The sequence below is a fragment of the Oncorhynchus gorbuscha genome, linkage group LG05, assembly GCF_021184085.1.
Source record: "Oncorhynchus gorbuscha isolate QuinsamMale2020 ecotype Even-year linkage group LG05, OgorEven_v1.0, whole genome shotgun sequence".
Lineage (NCBI taxonomy): Eukaryota > Metazoa > Chordata > Actinopteri > Salmoniformes > Salmonidae > Oncorhynchus > Oncorhynchus gorbuscha.
This window is the reverse complement of record NC_060177.1, coordinates 388,699-406,906: the sequence shown is the minus strand read 5'-3', so window position 1 is coordinate 406,906 and position 18,208 is coordinate 388,699. Positions and strand designations below refer to the sequence as shown.

Genomic DNA, 18,208 nt, shown 5'->3' with positions numbered 1-18,208 from the left:
TATAACACAGTCGGGATACCAGGTTAATATAACACAGTCAGGATACCAGGTTAATATAACACAGTCAGGATACCAGGTTAATATAACACAGTCAGGATACCAGATTAAACACATATAACATGGTCAGGATACCAGGTTAATATAACACAGTCAGGATACCAGGTTAATATAACACAGTCAGGATACCAGGTTAATATAACACAGTCAGGATACCAGGTTAATATAACACAGTCAGGATACCAGGTTAATATAACACAGGCAGGATACCAGGTTAATATAACACAGTCAGGATACCAGGTTAATATAACACAGTCAGGATACCAGGGGGAACACATAAAACACAGTAGGGATACCAGGGGGGGGGACATATAACACAGTAGGGATACCAGGGGAACACATATAACACAGTAGGGATACCAGGGGGAACACATATAACACAGTCAGGATACCAGGTTAATATAACACAGTCAGGATACCAGAGGAACACATATAACACAGTAGGGATACCAGAGGAACACATATAACACAGTAGGGATACCAGGGGGAATACATATAACACAGTCAGGATACCAGGGGGGGCATATAACACAGTAGGGATACCAGGGGAACACATATAACACAGTAGGGATACCAGGGGGAACACATATAACACAGTCAGGATACCAGGTTAATATAACACAGTCAGGATACCAGAGGAACACATATAACACAGTAGGGATACCAGAGGAACACATATAACACAGTAGGGATACCAGGGGGAACACATATAACACAGTCAGGATACCAGGGGGGGCATATAACACAGTCAGGATACCAGAGGAACACATATAACACAGTAGGGATACCAGGGGGAACACATATAACACAGTCAGGATACCAGGGGGAATACTGGCTGAATCCCCTCTGACTTCAAAATGTCCTGAGTCACTCCCCTCCTCAAGAAACCAACACTCAACAACTAAACAGACAACAAACTACAAAAACAAACAAACAAACTACAGACCTGCATTCCTTCTTCCTATAAAACTACAGACCTGCATTCCTTCTTCCTATAAAACTACAGACCTGCATTCCTTCTTCCTATAAAACTACAGACCTGCATTCCTTCTTCCTATAAAACTACAGACCTGCATTCCTTCTTCCTATAAAACTACAGACCTGCATTCCTTCTTCCTATAAAACTACAGACCTGCATTCCTTCTTCCTATAAAACTACAGACCTGCATTCCTTCTTCCTATAAAACTACAGACCTGCATTCCTTCTTCCTATAAAACTACAGACCTGCATTCCTTCTTCCTATAAAACTACATACCTGCATTCCTTCTTCCTATAAAACTACAGACCTGCATTCCTTCTTCCTATAAAACTACAGACCTGCATTCCTTCTTCCTATAAAACTACAGACCTGCATTCCTTCTTCCTATAAAACTACAGACCTGCATTCCTTCTTCCTATAAAACTACAGACCTGCATTCCTTCTTCCTATAAAACTACAGACCTGCATTCGTTATTTTCCGGTAAGTGGGGCAGACGTGGATCCTCCCTATGTTCCTACCAGGTGACGTGGTTCCTCCCTATGTTCCTACCAGGTGACGTGGATCCTCTCTATGTTCCTACCAGGTGACGTGGTTCCTCTCTATGTTCCTACCAGGTGACGTGGATCCTCTCTATGTTCCTACCAGGTGACGTGGTTCCTCTCTATGTTCCTACCAGGTGACGTGGATCCTCTCTATGTTCCTACCAGGTGACGTGGATCCTCTCTATGTTCCTACCAGGTGACGTGGTTCCTCTCTATGTTCCTATCAGGTGACGTGGATCCTCTCTATGTTCCTACCAGGTGACATGGTTCCTCTCTATGTTCCTACCAGGTGACGTGGATCCTCTCTACGTTCCTACCAGGTGATGTGGATCCTCTCTACGCTCCTACCAGGTGACGTGGTTCCTCTCTACGCTCCTACCAGGTGACGTGGTTCCTCCCTATGTTCCTACCAGGTGACGTGGATCCTCTCTACGTTCCTACCAGGTGACGTGGAGAGGATCTATGTCTGCACCACGTACTCTCACTACTAGTGTCCCCCAGGGCTCGGTTCTAGGCCCTCTCCTCTTCTCTCTATAGACCAAGTCACTGGTCATATCATCACATGGTCTCTCCTCTCACTGCTATGAGGATGGACCTCTCCTCTTCTCTCTATAGACCAAGTCACTGGTCATATCCTCACATGGTCTCTCCTCTCACTGCTATGAGGATGGACCTCTCCTCTTCTCTCTATAGACCAAGTCACTCAGCTCTGTCATATCCTCACATGGTCTCTCCTCTTCTCTCTATAGACCAAGTCACTCAGCTCTGTCATATCCTCACAAATGGTCTCTCCTGTCACTGCTATGAGGATGGACCTCTCCTCTCCTCTCTATAGACCAAGTCACTCAGCTCATATCACTGCTATGAAGATGACTCAACTACTTTTCTCCCTCCCCCTTCTGACACCCAGGTGGCAACACGTATCTCTGCGTGCCTGGCAGATATCTCAGCTTGGATGTCGGCCCACCACATCAAGCTCAACCTTGACAAGACAGAGCTGCTCTTCATCACAGAGAAGGCCTGTCCACTCAAAGACCTCTCCATCATGGTTGACAACTCCACACTGTCACCCTCCCAGAGTGTAAAGAACCTTGGCGTGACCCTGGACAACACCCTGTCATTCTCTGCTAACATCAAAGCAGTGACTCCTGCAGATTCATGCTGTACAACATCCGTAGAGTATGACCCCCCTCACACAGGAAGTGGCACAGGTCCTAATACAGGCTCATCATCTCCCCTCTGGACTCCTGCAGATTCATGCTGTACAACATCCGTAGAGTACGACCCCCCCTCACACAGGAAGTGGCGCAGGTCCTAATACAGGCTCGTCATCTCCCCTCTGGACTCCTGCAGGTTCATGCTGTACAACATCAGTAGAGTACGACCCCCCCTCACACAGGAAGTGGCGCAGGTCCTAATCCAGGAACTTGTCATCTCCCTTCTGGACTACTGCAACTCGCTGTTGGCTGGGCTGCTCGCTTTGCCATCAAACCCCTGCAACTTATCCAGAATTCCAGTTGACGCTCACATCCACTACAAGACCATGGTGCTTATCTACAGAACAGCAAGAGGAACTGTCCCTCCCTACCTTCAGGCTATGATCAAACCCTACACCCCAACCCATCCACTACAAGACCATGGTGCTTATCTACAGAACAGCAAGAGGAACTGTCCCTCCCTACCTTCAGGCTATGGTCAAACCCTACACACCAACCCATCCACTACAAGACCATGGTGCTTATCTACAGAACAGCAAGAGGAACTGTCCCTCCCTACCTTCAGGCTATGGTCAAACCCTACACCAGGAGACTCCAGCGGGAACAAAGATTATATATATACACAGGAGACTCCAGCGGGAACAAAGATTATATATATACACAGGAGACTCCAGGGGGAACAAAGATTATATATATACACAGGAGACTCCAGGGGGAACAAAGATTATATATATACACAGGAGACTCCAGGGGGAACAAAGATTATATATATACACAGGAGACTCCAGGGGGAACAAAGATTATATATATACACAGCAGAGACTCCAGGGGGAAGAAATATAACACTGTTTTTGTCACACAGCAGTAGAAACCAAGGAAAAGAGAGACACAGTGCTACATATGGTGGAGAATGCAGCCAGAAGTTGTAGTGTATATTGTACCATATTGTTGTCTGAATGGGAGAGATACCCAGTAGGCTATGCTTGCATGTGTGTTAAACATGTTTTGACACAGGGATCACTTCCATATACTTCAAGTGACCAAGACATCGCAGTACAATGCCACATTACTGTATTAAAGACATGGTCAGGGTTGGGATCAATTCCATTTCAATTCCAGTCAATATTAGGAAGTACACTGAAATTCCTATTCCAATTCTTTTCAACAATTTTTCAATTGGGAACATTTGGAATTTGGTCTCCTTTTGGAATTGACTGGAATTGATGTAGAATTGACACCAACTCTGGACATATTACTAGGTAACAGGTACTGACTTGTGTCGATGAAGACAGCGTCCACATAGACTTTGGTGCAGAGGGATCCTAATATGAATCCACAGGCTGGGCCAAACACCAGCGTGGAAAATACTATACCTAAAGAGAAACACAGACAGGACACTTTAACAGTAACATCCACAACGTTAAAAAGACACTTCTCATTGGTAAGGACACGTTTAGACAGATTTATACCAAGGCAAATGTAACCTTTCATTACTTTCCAGTGAAGTCACAAAAATATACCTTCCCTCTTTTTATACAATTGGACGACTGTATGCTGCAATATGTCACTTTTAGGAGCGACCCGGCCAAATGCACAGAACGGAGAGTTATAGATCCGTCATTCGCATTGAAAGCAAGTCTAAGAAGCGGTAGATCTGTTCTATGTGCGCTATTTCTATGCTTCCTGTTCTGAAGTGTAGTTATTGTATCTTTTACTTGTGGTTTTGGACACCAGCTTCAAACAGATGAAAATACAACATTCTTGGTTCTGGAGAATATCACAGCGGTTTAGATGGTACAGTGATTCTCTACACTAGGCCTGCTTGTTATGTCACATGAACTGAAAATAGATGAACTATTAGAATTTTAGCAACCAGGAAATGGCAGAGTGATTTCTACATAGCATCTTTAAAAGTTAGTTATTTTAGGAAATATAAATATTTTCAGTTCTAAGCCACAAGAGGGAGGCAGTACTCTGCACATATCTCTCTGACCAGGACCCTGTTGTCACTACCCTGCATATCTCTCTGACCAGGACCCTAAACACGTTGTCACTACCCTGCATATCTCTCTGACCAGGACCCTAAACACGTTGTCACTACCCTGCATATCTCTCTGACCAGGACCCTAAACACGTTGTCACTACCCTGCATATCTCTCTGACCAGGACCCTGTTGTCACTACCCTGCATATCTCTCTGACCAGGACCCTAAACACGTTGTCACTACCCTGCATATCTCTCTGACCAGGACCCTAAACACGTTGTCACTACCCTGCATATCTCTCTGACCAGGACCCTAAACACGTTGTCACTACCCTGCATATCTCTCTGACCAGGACCCTGTTGTCACTACCCTGCATATCTCTCTGACCAGGACCCTAAACACGTTGTCACTACCCTGCATATCTCTCTGACCAGGACCCTGTTGTCACTACCCTGCATATCTCTCTGACCAGGACCCTGTTGTCACTACCCTGCATATCTCTCTGACCAGGACCCTAAACACGTTGTCACTACCCTGCATATCTCTCTGACCAGGACCCTGTTGTCACTACCCTGCATATCTCTCTGACCAGGACCCTGTTGTCACTACCCTGCATATCTCTCTGACCAGGACCCTTAACACGTTGTCACTACCCTGCATATCTCTCTGACCAGGACCCTGTTGTCACTACCCTGCATATCTCTCTGACCAGGACCCTGTTGTCACTACCCTGCATATCTCTCTGACCAGGACCCTAACACGTTGTCACTACCCTGCATATCTCTCTGACCAGGACCCTGTTGTCACTACCCTGCATATCTCTCTGACCAGGACCCTGTTGTCACTACCCTGCATATCTCTCTGACCAGGACCCTAAACACGTTGTCACTACCCTGCATATCTCTCTGACCAGGAGGACCCTGCATATGTTGTCACTACCCTGACCTGACCAGGACCCTGTTGTCACTACCCTGCATATCTCTCTGACCAGGACCCTGCATATCTCTCTGACCAGGACCCTAAACACGTTGTCACTACCCTGCATATCTCTCTGACCAGGACCCTGCATATCTCTCTGACCAGGACCCTGTTGTCACTACCCTGCATATCTCTCTGACCAGGACCCTGTTGTCACTGCCCTGCATATCTCTCTGACCAGGACCCTGTTGTCACTACCCTGCATATCTCTCTGACCAGGACCCTAAACACGTTGTCACTACCCTGCATATCTCTCTGACCAGGACCCTAAACACGTTGTCACTACCCTGCATATCTCTCTGACCAGGACCCTAAACACGTTGTCACTACCCTGCATATCTCTCTGACCAGGACCCTGTTGTCACTACCCTGCATATCTCTCTGACCAGGACCCTAAACACGTTGTCACTACCCTGCATATCTCTCTGACCAGGACCCTGTTGTCACTACCCTGCATATCTCTCTGACCAGGACCCTGTTGTCACTACCCTGCATATCTGACCAGGACCCTAAACACGTTGTCACTACCCTGCATATCTCTCTGACCAGGACCCTAAACACGTTGTCACTACCCTGCATATCTCTCTGACCAGGACCCTGTTGTCACTACCCTGCATATCTCTCTGACCAGGACCCTTAACACGTTGTCACTACCCTGCATATCTCTCTGACCAGGACCCTGTTGTCACTACCCTGCATATCTCTCTGACCAGGACCCTGTTGTCACTACCCTGCATATCTCTCTGACCAGGACCCTGTTGTCACTACCCTGCATATCTCTCTGACCAGGACCCTAAACACGTTGTCACTACCCTACATATCTCTCTGACCAGGACCCTAAACACGTTGTCACTACCCTGCATATCTCTCTGACCAGGACCCTAAACACGTTGTCACTACCCTGCATATCTCTCTGACCAGGACCCTAAACACGTTGTCACTACCCTGCATATCTCTCTGACCAGGACCCTGTTGTCACTACCCTGCATATCTCTCTGACCAGGACCCTAAACACGTTGTCACTACCCTGCATATCTCTCTGACCAGGACCCTGTTGTCACTACCCTGCATATCTCTCTGACCAGGACCCTGTTGTCACTACCCTGCATATCTCTCTGACCAGGACCCTAAACACGTTGTCACTACCCTGCATATCTCTCTGACCAGGACCCTTAACACGTTGTCACTACCCTGCATATCTCTCTGACCAGGACCCTGTTGTCACTACCCTGCATATCTCTCTGACCAGGACCCTGTTGTCACTACCCTGCATATCTCTCTGACCAGGACCCTGTTGTCACTACCCTGCATATCTCTCTGACCAGGACCCTAAACACGTTGTCACTACCCTGCATATCTCTCTGACCAGGACCCTGTTGTCACTACCCTGCATATCTCTCTGACCAGGACCCTGTTGTCACTACCCTGCATATCTCTCTGACCAGGACCCTGTTGTCACTACCCTGCATATCTCTCTGACCAGGACCCTAAACACGTTGTCACTACCCTACATATCTCTCTGACCAGGACCCTAAACACGTTGTCACTACCCTGCATATCTCTCTGACCAGGACCCTTAACACGTTGTCACTACCCTGCATATCTCTCTGACCAGGACCCTGTTGTCACTACCCTGCATATCTCTCTGACCAGGACCCTTAACACGTTGTCACTACCCTGCATATCTCTCTGACCAGGACCCTGTTGTCACTACCCTGCATATCTCTCTGACCAGGACCCTTAACACGTTGTCACTGCCCTGCATATCTCTCTGACCAGGACCCTGTTGTCACTACCCTGCATATCTCTCTGACCAGGACCCTTAACACGTTGTCACTACCCTGCATATCTCTCTGACCAGGACCCTGTTGTCACTACCCTGCATATCTCTCTGACCAGGACCCTTAACACGTTGTCACTACCCTGCATATCTCTCTGACCAGGACCCTGTTGTCACTACCCTGCATATCTCTCTGACCAGGACCCTTAACACGTTGTCACTGCCCTGCATATCTCTCTGACCAGGACCCTGTTGTCACTACCCTGCATATCTCTCTGACCAGGACCCTAAACACGTTGTCACTACCCTGCATATCTCTCTGACCAGGACCCTTAACACGTTGTCACTACCCTGCATATCTCTCTGACCAGGACCCTGTTGTCACTACCCTGCATATCTCTCTGACCAGGACCCTAAACACGTTGTCACTACCCTGCATATCTCTCTGACCAGGACCCTGTTGTCACTACCCTGCATATCTCTCTGACCAGGACCCTTAACACGTTGTCACTACCCTGCATATCTCTCTGACCAGGACCCTTAACACGTTGTCACTACCCTGCATATCTCTCTGACCAGGACCCTGTTGTCACTACCCTGCATATCTCTCTGACCAGGACCCTGTTGTCACTACCCTGCATATCTCTCTGACCAGGACCCTTAACACGTTGTCACTACCCTGCATATCTCTCTGACCAGGACCCTGTTGTCACTACCCTGCATATCTCTCTGACCAGGACCCTGTTGTCATCAGATCCCTGACAGCTCAGCATCAAGATGAGAGGGCCAGGGAGAACCTTAGAGAACATCTCCTGATGAAATCATTGGCCACTCTAACCAATGGATCACTAGTCACTTTATTAACCCCACTTTAATAATGATGTTTACACATCTTGCACTACTCATCCCAGATGTATATACAGTAGTATATACCTTCCAGTTACAGCTGACAGAACCTTCCAGTTCCAGCTGACAGAACCTTCCAGTTCCAGCTGACAGAACCTTCCAGGTCCAGCTGACAGAACCTTCCAGGTCCAGCTGACAGAACCTTCCAGTTCCAGCAGACAGAACCTTCCAGTTCCAGCAGACAGAACCTTCCAGTTCCAGCTGACAGAACCTTCCAGTTCCAGCTGACAGAACCTTCCAGGTCCAGCTGACAGAACCTTCCAGGTCCAGCTGACAGAACCTTCCAGGTCCAGCTGACAGAACCTTCCAGTTCCAGCTGACAGAACCTTCCAGTTCCAGCTGACAGAACCTTCCAGTTCCAGCAGACAGAACCTTCCAGTTCCAGCAGACAGAACCTTCCAGTTCCAGCTGACAGAACCTTCCAGTTCCAGCAGACAGAACCTTCCAGGTACAGCTGACAGAACCTTCCAGTTCCAGCTGACAGAACCTTCCAGTTCCTGCAGACAGAACCTTCCAGTTCCAGCAGACAGAACCTTCCAGTTCCAGCAGACAGAACCTTCCAGGTACAGCTGACAGAACCTTCCAGTTCCAGCTGACAGAACCTTCCAGGTACAGCTGACAGAACCTTCCAGGTACAGCTGACAGAACCTTCCAGGTACAGCTGACAGAACCTTCCAGTTCCAGCTGACAGAACCTTCCAGGTACAGCTGACAGAACCTTCCAGGTACAGTTGACAGAGAGAGACTGGGTAGCAGTGTGTACAGGCTGGGTACAGGACAGAGAGAGGCCTGGTAGCAGTGTGTACAGGCTGGGTACAGGCTGGGTACAGGACAGAGAGAGGCTGGGTATTAGTGGGTACAGGCTGGGTACAGCACAGAGAGAGCCTGGGTAGCAGTGGGTACAGGCTGGGTACAGGACAGAGAGAGGCTGGGAAGCAGTGTGTACAGGCTGGGTACAGGACAGAGAGAGGCCTGGTAGCAGTGGGTACAGGCTGGGTACATGACAGAGAGAGGCTGGGTAGCAGTGGGTACAGGCTGGGTACAGGACAGAGAGAGGCTGGGTATTAGTGGGTACAGGCTGGGTACAGCACAGAGAGAGCCTGGGTAGCAGTGGGTACAGGCTGGGTACAGGACAGAGATAGGCTGGGTAGCAGTGGGTACAGGCTGGGTACAGGACAGAGAGAGGCTGGGTAGCAGTGGGTACAGGCTGGGTACAGGACAGAGAGAGGCTGGGTAGCAGTGGGTACAGGCTGGGTACAGGACAGATAGAGACTGGGTAGCAGTGGGTACAGGACAGAGAGAGGCTGGGTAGCAGTGGGTACAGGCTGGGTACAGGACAGAGAGAGGCTGGGTAGCAGTGGGTACAGGCTGGGTACAGGACAGAGAGAGACTGGTTAGCAGTGGGTACAGGCCTCTCTCTGTCCACAGCTGATACATGGGGGATGGGCTAGCTGTAGGACACTGTATTGTAATACATGGGGGATGGGCTAGCTGTAGGACACTATTGTAATACATGGGGGATGGGCTAGCTGTAGGACACTGTATTGTAATACATGGGGGATGGGCTAGCTGTAGGACACTGTATTGTGGTACATGGGGGATGGGCTAGCTGTAGGACACTGTATTGTAATACATGGGGGATGGGCTAGCTGTAGGACACTGTATTGTAATACATGGGGGATGGGCTAGCTGTAGGACACTGTATTGTAATACATGGGGGATGGGCTAGCTGTAGGACACTGTATTGTAATACATGGGGGATGGGCTAGCTGTAGGACACGGTATTGTGATACATGGGGGATGGGCTAGCTGTAGGACACTGTATTGTAATACAAGGGAAAAGAAATGGTCTGACCTTAAACTGTAGGGGAAAGAAATGGTCTGACCTTAAACTGTAGGGGAAAGAAATGGTCTGACCTTAAACTGTAAGGGAAAGAAATGGTCTCACACAGGAAGCGGCGCAGGTCCTAATCCAGGCACTTGTCATCTCCCGTTGTCATGTTTTGTCATATATTGTCTTGTCCTTGTGCTTTCCCTTCTGTTCGTTTCCCCCTGCTGGTCTTATTAGGTTCGTTCCCTCTTTCTATCCCTCTCTCTCCCCCTCCCTCTCTCTCTTCTCTCTATCGTTCCGTTCCTGCTCCCAGCTGTTCCTCATTCTCCTAACTCACTCATTTACTCTTTTCACACCTGTCCCCTATTTTGCCCTCTGATTAGAGCCCCTATTTCTCCCCTTGTTTTCCGCTTCTGTCCTTGTCGGATCCTTGTATGATGTTCGCTGTTCTGTGTCCTTGTCTCGCCCTGTCGTGTTTTATCTTCTTCAGATGCTGCGTATGAGCAGGTGTCTTAGTCTGCTACGGTCGGTGCCTTCCCGAAGCAACCTGCAGTCTATGGTCGAGTCTCCAGTCAGTCCTCGCAACTACGAGTGGATTCAGTTTTTCCTGTTTTGTTTTCTCCTTGATATTTCCAGGATTATTACTTTTGTCATTTACTGGAATAAAGACTCTGTTTTCGTTAAGTCGCTTTTGGGTCCTCATTCACCAGCATAACAGAAGGATCCGACCAAGAATGGACCCAGCGACTACGGATTCTTGTAACACTGCCGTCGAGATCCAGGGAGCAATGCTCGGCAGACACGAGCAGGAATTGTCTGCTGCTCGTCATGCCGTTGAGACCCTGGCCGCTCAGGTTTCCGACCTCTCAGGACAGTTTCAGAGTCTTCGTCTTGTGCCACCAGCTACTTCCTGGTCTTCCGAGTCTCCGGAACCTAGGGTTAATAACCCACCATGTTACTCTGGGCAGCCCACTGAGTGCCGCTCCTTTCTCACCCAGTGTGATATTGTGCTCTCTCTCCAACCCAACACATACTCAAGAGAGAGAGCTCGGATTGCTTACGTCATTTCACTCCTTACTGGTCGGGCTCGAGAGTGGGGCACAGCTATCTGGGAGGCAAGGGCTGAGTGTTCTAACAATTACCTGAACTTTAAAGAGGAGATGATACGGGTTTTTGATCGTTCAGTTTTTGGTAGGGAGGCTTCTAGGGCCCTGGCTTCCATATGTCAAGGTGATCGATCCATAACGGATTACTCTATAGAGTTTCGCACTCTTGCTGCCTCTAGTGACTGGAACGAGCCGGCGCTGCTCGCTCGTTTTCTGGAGGGACTCCACGCTGAGGTTAAGGATGAGATTCTCTCCCGGGAGGTTCCTTCCAGTGTGGACTCTTTGATTGCACTCGCCATCCGCGTAGAGCGACGGGTAGATCTTCGTCACCGAGCTCGTGGAAGAGAGCTCGCGTTAACGGTGTTCCCCCTCTCCGCATCGCAACCATCTCCTCCCTCCGGCTCAGAGACTGAGCCCATGCAGCTGGGAGGTATTCGCATCTCGACTAAGGAGAGGGAACGGAGGATCACCAACCGCCTTTGCCTCTATTGCGGTTCTGCTGGACATTTTGTCAATTCATGTCCAGTAAAAGCCAGAGCTCATCAGTAAGCGGAGGGCTACTGGTGAGCGCTACTACTCAGGTCTCTCCATCAAGATCCTGTACTACCATGTCGGTCCATCTACGCTGGACCGGTTCGGCTGCTTCATGCAGTGCCTTGATAGACTCTGGGGCTGAGGGTTGTTTTATGGACGAAGCATGGGCTCGGAAACATGACATTCCTCTCAGACAGTTAGGGAAGCCCACGCCCATGTTCGCCTTAGATGGTAGTCTTCTCCCCAGTATCAGATATGAGACACTACCTTTAACCCTCACAGTATCTGGTAACCACAGTGAGACCATTTCCTTTTTGATTTTTCTTTCACCTTTTACACCTGTTGTTTTGGGTCATCCCTGGCTAGTATGTCATAATCCTTCTATTAATTGGTCTAGTAATTCTATCCTATCCTGGAACGTTTCTTGTCATGTGAAGTGTTTAATGTCTGCTATCCCTCCTGTTTCTTCTGTCCCCTCTTCTCAGGAGGAACCTGGTGATTTGACAGGAGTGCCGGAGGAATATCATGATCTGCGCACGGTCTTCAGTCGGTCCAGAGCCAACTCCCTTCCTCCTCACCGGTCGTATGATTGTAGTATTGATCTCCTTCCGGGGACCACTCCCCCTCGGGGTAGACTATACTCTCTGTCGGCTCCCGAACGTAAGGCTCTCGAGGATTATTTGTCTGTTTCTCTCGACGCCGGCACCGTAGTGCCTTCTTCCTCTCCCGCCGGAGCGGGGTTTTTTTTTGTTAAGAAGAAGGACGGTACTCTGCGCCCCTGCGTGGATTATCGAGGGCTGAATGACATAACGGTTAAGAATCGTTATCCGCTTCCCCTTATGTCGTCAGCCTTCGAGATTCTGCAGGGAGCCAGGTTCTTTACTAAGTTGGACCTTCGTAACGCTTACCATCTCGTGCGCATCAGAGAGGGGGACGAGTGGAAAACGGCGTTTAACACTCCGTTAGGGCATTTTGAGTACCGGGTTCTGCCGTTCGGTCTCGCTAATGCTCCAGCTGTTTTTCAGGCATTAGTTAATGATGTACTGAGAGACATGCTGAACATCTTTGTTTTTGTCTACCTTGACGATATCCTGATTTTTTCACCGTCACTCGAGATTCATGTTCAGCACGTTCGACGTGTACATTTACATTTACATTTACATTTAAGTCATTTAGCAGACGCTCTTATCCAGAGCGACTTACAAATTGGTGCATTCACCTTATGACATCCAGTGGGACAGTCACTTAACAATAGTGCATCTAAAACTTAGGGGGGGTGGGGTGAGAGGGATTACTTAACCTATCCTAGGTATTCCTTAAAGAGGTGGGGTTTCAGGTGTCTCCGGAAGGTGGTGATTGACTCCGCTGTCCTGGCGTCGTGAGGGAGTTTGTTCCACCATTGGGGGGCCAGGGCAGCGAACAGTTTTGACTGGGCTGAGCGGGAGTTGTACTTCCTCAGTGGTAGGGAGGCGAGCAGGCCAGAGGTGGATGAACGCAGTGCCCTTGTTTGGGTGTAGGGCCTGATCAGAGCCTGGAGGTACTGAGGTGCCGTTCCCTCACAGCTCCGTAGGCAAGCACCATGGTCTTGTAGCGGATGCGAGCTTCAACTGGAAGCCAGTGGAGAGAACGGAGGAGCGGGGTGACGTGAGAGAACTTGGGAAGGTTGAACACCAGACGGGCTGCGGCGTTCTGGATGAGTTGAAGGGTTTAATGGCACAGGCAGGGAGCCCAGCCAACAGCGAGTTGCAGTAATCCAGACGGGAGATGACAAGTGCCTGGATTAGGACCTGCGCCGCTTCCTGTGTGAGGCAGGGTCGTACTCTGCGGATGTTGTAGAGCATGAACCTACAGGAACGGGCCACCGCCTTGATGTTAGTTGAGAACGACAGGGTGTTGTCCAGGATCACGCCAAGGTTCTTGGCGCTCTGGGAGGAGGACACAATGGAGTTGTCAACCGTGATGGCGAGATCATGGAACGGGCAGTCCTTCCCCGGGAGGAAGAGCAGCTCCGTCTTGCCGAGGTTCAGCTTGAGGTGGTGATCCGTCATCCACACTGATATGTCTGCCAGACATGCAGAGATGCGATTCGCCACCTGGTCATCAGAAGGGGGAAAGGAGAAGATTAATTGTGTGTCGTCTGCATAGCAATGATAAGAGAGACCATGTGAGGTTATGACAGAGCCAAGTGACTTGGTGTATAGCGAGAATAGGAGAGGGCCAAGAACAGAGCCCTGGGGACACCAGTGGTGAGAGCGCGTGGTGAGGAGACAGATTCTCGCCACGCCACCTGGTAGGAGCGACCTGTCAGGTTCAAGCGTGGGCCGCGCCGGAGATGCCCAACTCGGAGAGGGTGGAGAGGAGGATCTGATGGTTCACAGTATCGAAGGCAGCCGATAGATCTAGAAGGATGAGAGCAGAGGAGAGAGAGTTAGCTTTAGCAGTGCGGAGCGCCTCCGTGATACAGAGGAGAGCAGTCTCAGTTGAATGACTAGTCTTGAAACCTGACTGATTTGGATCAAGAAGGTCATTCAGAGAGAGATAGCGGGAGAGCTGGCCAAGGACAGCACGTTCAAGAGTTTTGGAGAGAAAAGAAAGAAGGGATACTGGTCTGTAATTGTTGACATCGGAGGGATCGAGTGTAGGTTTTTTCAGTGTACTCCAACGCCTTTTAGAGAATTGTCTCTACGTGAAGGCTGAGAAGTGCGCCTTTCATGTCTCCTCTGTCACATTTCTCGGTTCTGTTATTTCCGCTGAAGGCATTCAGATGGATCCCGCTAAAGTCCAGGCTGTCAGTGATTGGCCCGTTCCAAGGTCACGTGTCGAGTTGCAGCGCTTTCTAGGTTTCGCTAATTTCTATCGGCGTTTCATTCGTAATTTCGGTCAAGTTGCTGCCCCTCTCACAGCTCTTACTTCTGTCAAGACGTGCTTTAAGTGGTCCGGTTCCGCCCAGGGAGCTTTTGATCTCCTCAAGAAGCGTTTTATGTCCGCTCCTATCCTTGTTACTCCTGACGTCACTAAACAATTAATTGTCGAGGTTGACGCTTCAGAGGTGGGCGTGGGAGCCATTCTATCCCAGCGCTTCCAGTCTGACGATAAGGTCCATCCTTGCGCTTATTTTTCTCATCGCCTGTCGCCATCGGAACGCAACTATGATGTGGGTAACCGCGAACTGCTCGCCATCCGCTTAGCCCTAGGCGAATGGCGACAGTGGTTGGAGGGGGCGACCGTTCCTTTTGTCGTTTGGACTGACCATAAGAACCTTGAGTACATCCGTTCTGCCAAACGACTTAATGCACGTCAAGCTCGTTGGGCGTTGTTTTTCGCTCGTTTCGAGTTCGTGATTTCTTATCGCCCGGGTAATAAGAACACCAAGCCTGATGCCTTATCTCGTCTCTTTAGTTCTTCTGTGGCTTCTACCGATCCCGAGGGATACTTCCTGATGGGCGTGTTGTCGGGTTGACTGTCTGGGGAATTGAGAGACAGGTTAAGCAAGCACTCACTCACACTGCGTCGCCGCGCGCTTGTCCTAGTAACCTGCTTTTCGTTCCTGTTTCTACTCGTCTGGCTGTTCTTCAGTGGGCTCACTCTGCCAAGTTAGCTGGCCACCCCGGCGTTCGGGGTACACTTGCATCTATTCGCCAGCGGTTTTGGTGGCCTACTCAGGAGCGTGACACGCGCCGTTTCGTGGCTGCTTGTTCGGACTGCGCGCAGACTAAGTCAGGTAACTCTCCTCCTGCCGGTCGTCTCAGACCGCTTCCCATTCCTTCTCGACCATGGTCTCACATCGCCTTAGACTTCATTACCGGTCTGCCTTCGTCTGCGGGGAAGACTGTGATTCTTACGGTTGTCGATAGGTTCTCTAAGGCGGCACATTTCATTCCCCTCGCTAAGCTTCCTTCCGCTAAGGAGACGGCACAAATCATCATTGAGAATGTGTTCAGAATTCATGGCCTCCCGTTAGACGCCGTTTCAGACAGAGGTCCGCAATTCACGTCACAGTTTTGGAGGGAATTCTGTCGTTTGATTGGTGCTTCCGTCAGTCTCTCTTCCGGTTTTCATCCCCAGTCTAACGGTCAAGCAGAAAGGGCCAATCAGACGATTGGTCGCATATTACGCAGCCTTTCTTTTATAAACCCTGCGTCTTGGGCAGAACAGCTCCCCTGGGCAGAATACGCTCACAACTCGCTTCCTTCGTCTGCTACCGGGCTATCTCCGTTTCAGAGTAGTCTGGGGTACCAGCCTCCTCTGTTCTCGTCCCAGCTCGCCGAGTCCAGCGTTCCCTCCGCTCAGGCGTTTGTCCAACGTTGTGAGCGCACTTGGAGGAGGGTGAGGTCTGCACTTTGCCGTTACAGGGCGCAGACTGTGAGAGCCGCCAATAAACGTAGGATTAAGAGTCCTAGGTATTGTCGCGGCCAGAGAGTGTGGCTTTCCACTCGTAACCTTCCCCTTACGACAGCTTCTCGCAAGTTGACTCCGCGGTTCATTGGTCCGTTCCGTGTCTCCCAGGTCGTCAATCCCGTCGCTGTGCGACTGCTTCTTCCGCGACATCTTCGTCGCGTCCACCCTGTCTTCCATGTCTCCTGTGTCAAGCCCTTTCTTCGCGCCCCCGTTCGTCTCCCCCCCCCCCCCGTCCTTGTCGAGGGCGCACCTATTTACAAAGTACGAAAGATCATGGACATGCGTTCTCGGAGACGTGGTCACCAGTACTTAGTGGATTGGGAGGGTTACGGTCCTGAGGAGAGGAGTTGGGTTCCATCTCGGGACGTGCTGGACCGTTCGCTGATTGATGATTTCCTCCGTTGCCGCCAGGGTTCCTCCTCGAGTGCGCCAGGAGGCGCTTGGTGAGTGGGGGGGGTACTGTCATGTTTTGTCATATATTGTCTTGTCCTTGTGCTTTCCCTTCTGTTCGTTTCCCCCTGCTGGTCTTATTAGGTTCGTTCCCTCTTTCTATCCCTCTCTCTCCCCCTCCCTCTCTCTCTTCTCTCTATCGTTCCGTTCCTGCTCCCAGCTGTTCCTCATTCTCCTAACTCACTCATTTACTCTTTTCACACCTGTCCCCTATTTTGCCCTCTGATTAGAGCCCCTATTTCTCCCCTTGTTTTTCCGCTTCTGTCCTTGTCGGATCCTTGTATGATGTTCGCTGTTCTGTGTCCTTGTCTCGCCCTGTCGTGTTTTATCTTCTTCAGATGCTGCGTATGAGCAGGTGTCTTAGTCTGCTACGGTCGGTGCCTTCCCGAAGCAACCTGCAGTCTATGGTCGAGTCTCCAGTCAGTCCTCGCAACTACGAGTGGATTCAGTTTTTCCTGTTTTGTTTTCTCCTTGATATTTCCAGGATTATTACTTTTGTCATTTACTGGAATAAAGATTCTGTTTTCATTAAGTCGCTTTTGGGTCCTCATTCACCAGCATAACACCCGTCTGGATTACTGCAACTCGCTGTTGGCTGGGCTCCCTGCCTGTGCCATTAAACCCCTATAACTCATCCAGAACGCCGCAGCCCGTCTGGTGTTCAACCTTCCCAAGTTCTCTCACGTCACCCCGCTCCTCCGCTCTCTCCACTGGCTTCCAGTTGAAGCTCGCATCCGCTACAAGACCATGGTGCTTGCCTACGGAGCTGTGAGGGGAACGGCACCTCAGTACCTCCAGGCTCTGATCAGGCCCTACACCCAAACAAGGGCACTGCGTTCATTCACCTCTGGCCTGCTCGCCTCCCTACCACTGAGGAAGTACAGTTCCCGCTCAGCCCAGTCAAAACTGTTCGCTGCTCTGGCCCCCCAATGGTGGAACAAACTACCTCACGACGCCAGGACAGCGGAGTCAATCACCACCTTCCGGAGACACCTGAAACCCCACCTCTTTAAGGAATACCTAGGATAGGATAAGTAATCCTTCTCACCCCCCCCTTTAAGATTTAGTTGCACTATTGTAAAGTGACTGTTCCACTGGATGTCATAAGGTGAATGCACCAATTTGTAAGTCGCTCTGGATAAGAGCGTCTGCTAAATGACTTAAATGTAATGTAAATGTAAATGTAAATGTCTGACCTTAAACTGTAGGGGAAAGAAATGGTCTGACCTTAAACTGTAGGGGAAAGAAATGGTCTGACCTTAAACTGTAGGGGAAATAAATGGTCTGACCTTAAACTGTAACCCTAACCCTACTATCATACTACTGACTGGGGGACATATGGCTGATCTCATCATACTACTGACTGGGGGACATATGGCTGATCTCATCATACTACTGACTGGGGGACATATGGCTGATCTCATCATACTGGGGGACATATGGCT

The 18,208-nt window shown here is 49.8% G+C and overlaps 1 protein-coding gene across 1 annotated transcript in view; it reads right to left on the bottom strand.

Annotated features, from left to right (window-relative positions):
• Positions 1 to 18,208, bottom strand: part of LOC124034979 (solute carrier organic anion transporter family member 3A1-like) — a 92,001-nt gene that overhangs the window by 44,555 nt on the left and 29,238 nt on the right. Inside the window, exon 3 of the mRNA XM_046348371.1 lies at positions 4,072 to 4,170. Within this exon, the coding sequence (XP_046204327.1) occupies positions 4,072 to 4,170 (99 nt within the window). The remainder of the gene's footprint in view (positions 1 to 4,071; positions 4,171 to 18,208) is intronic.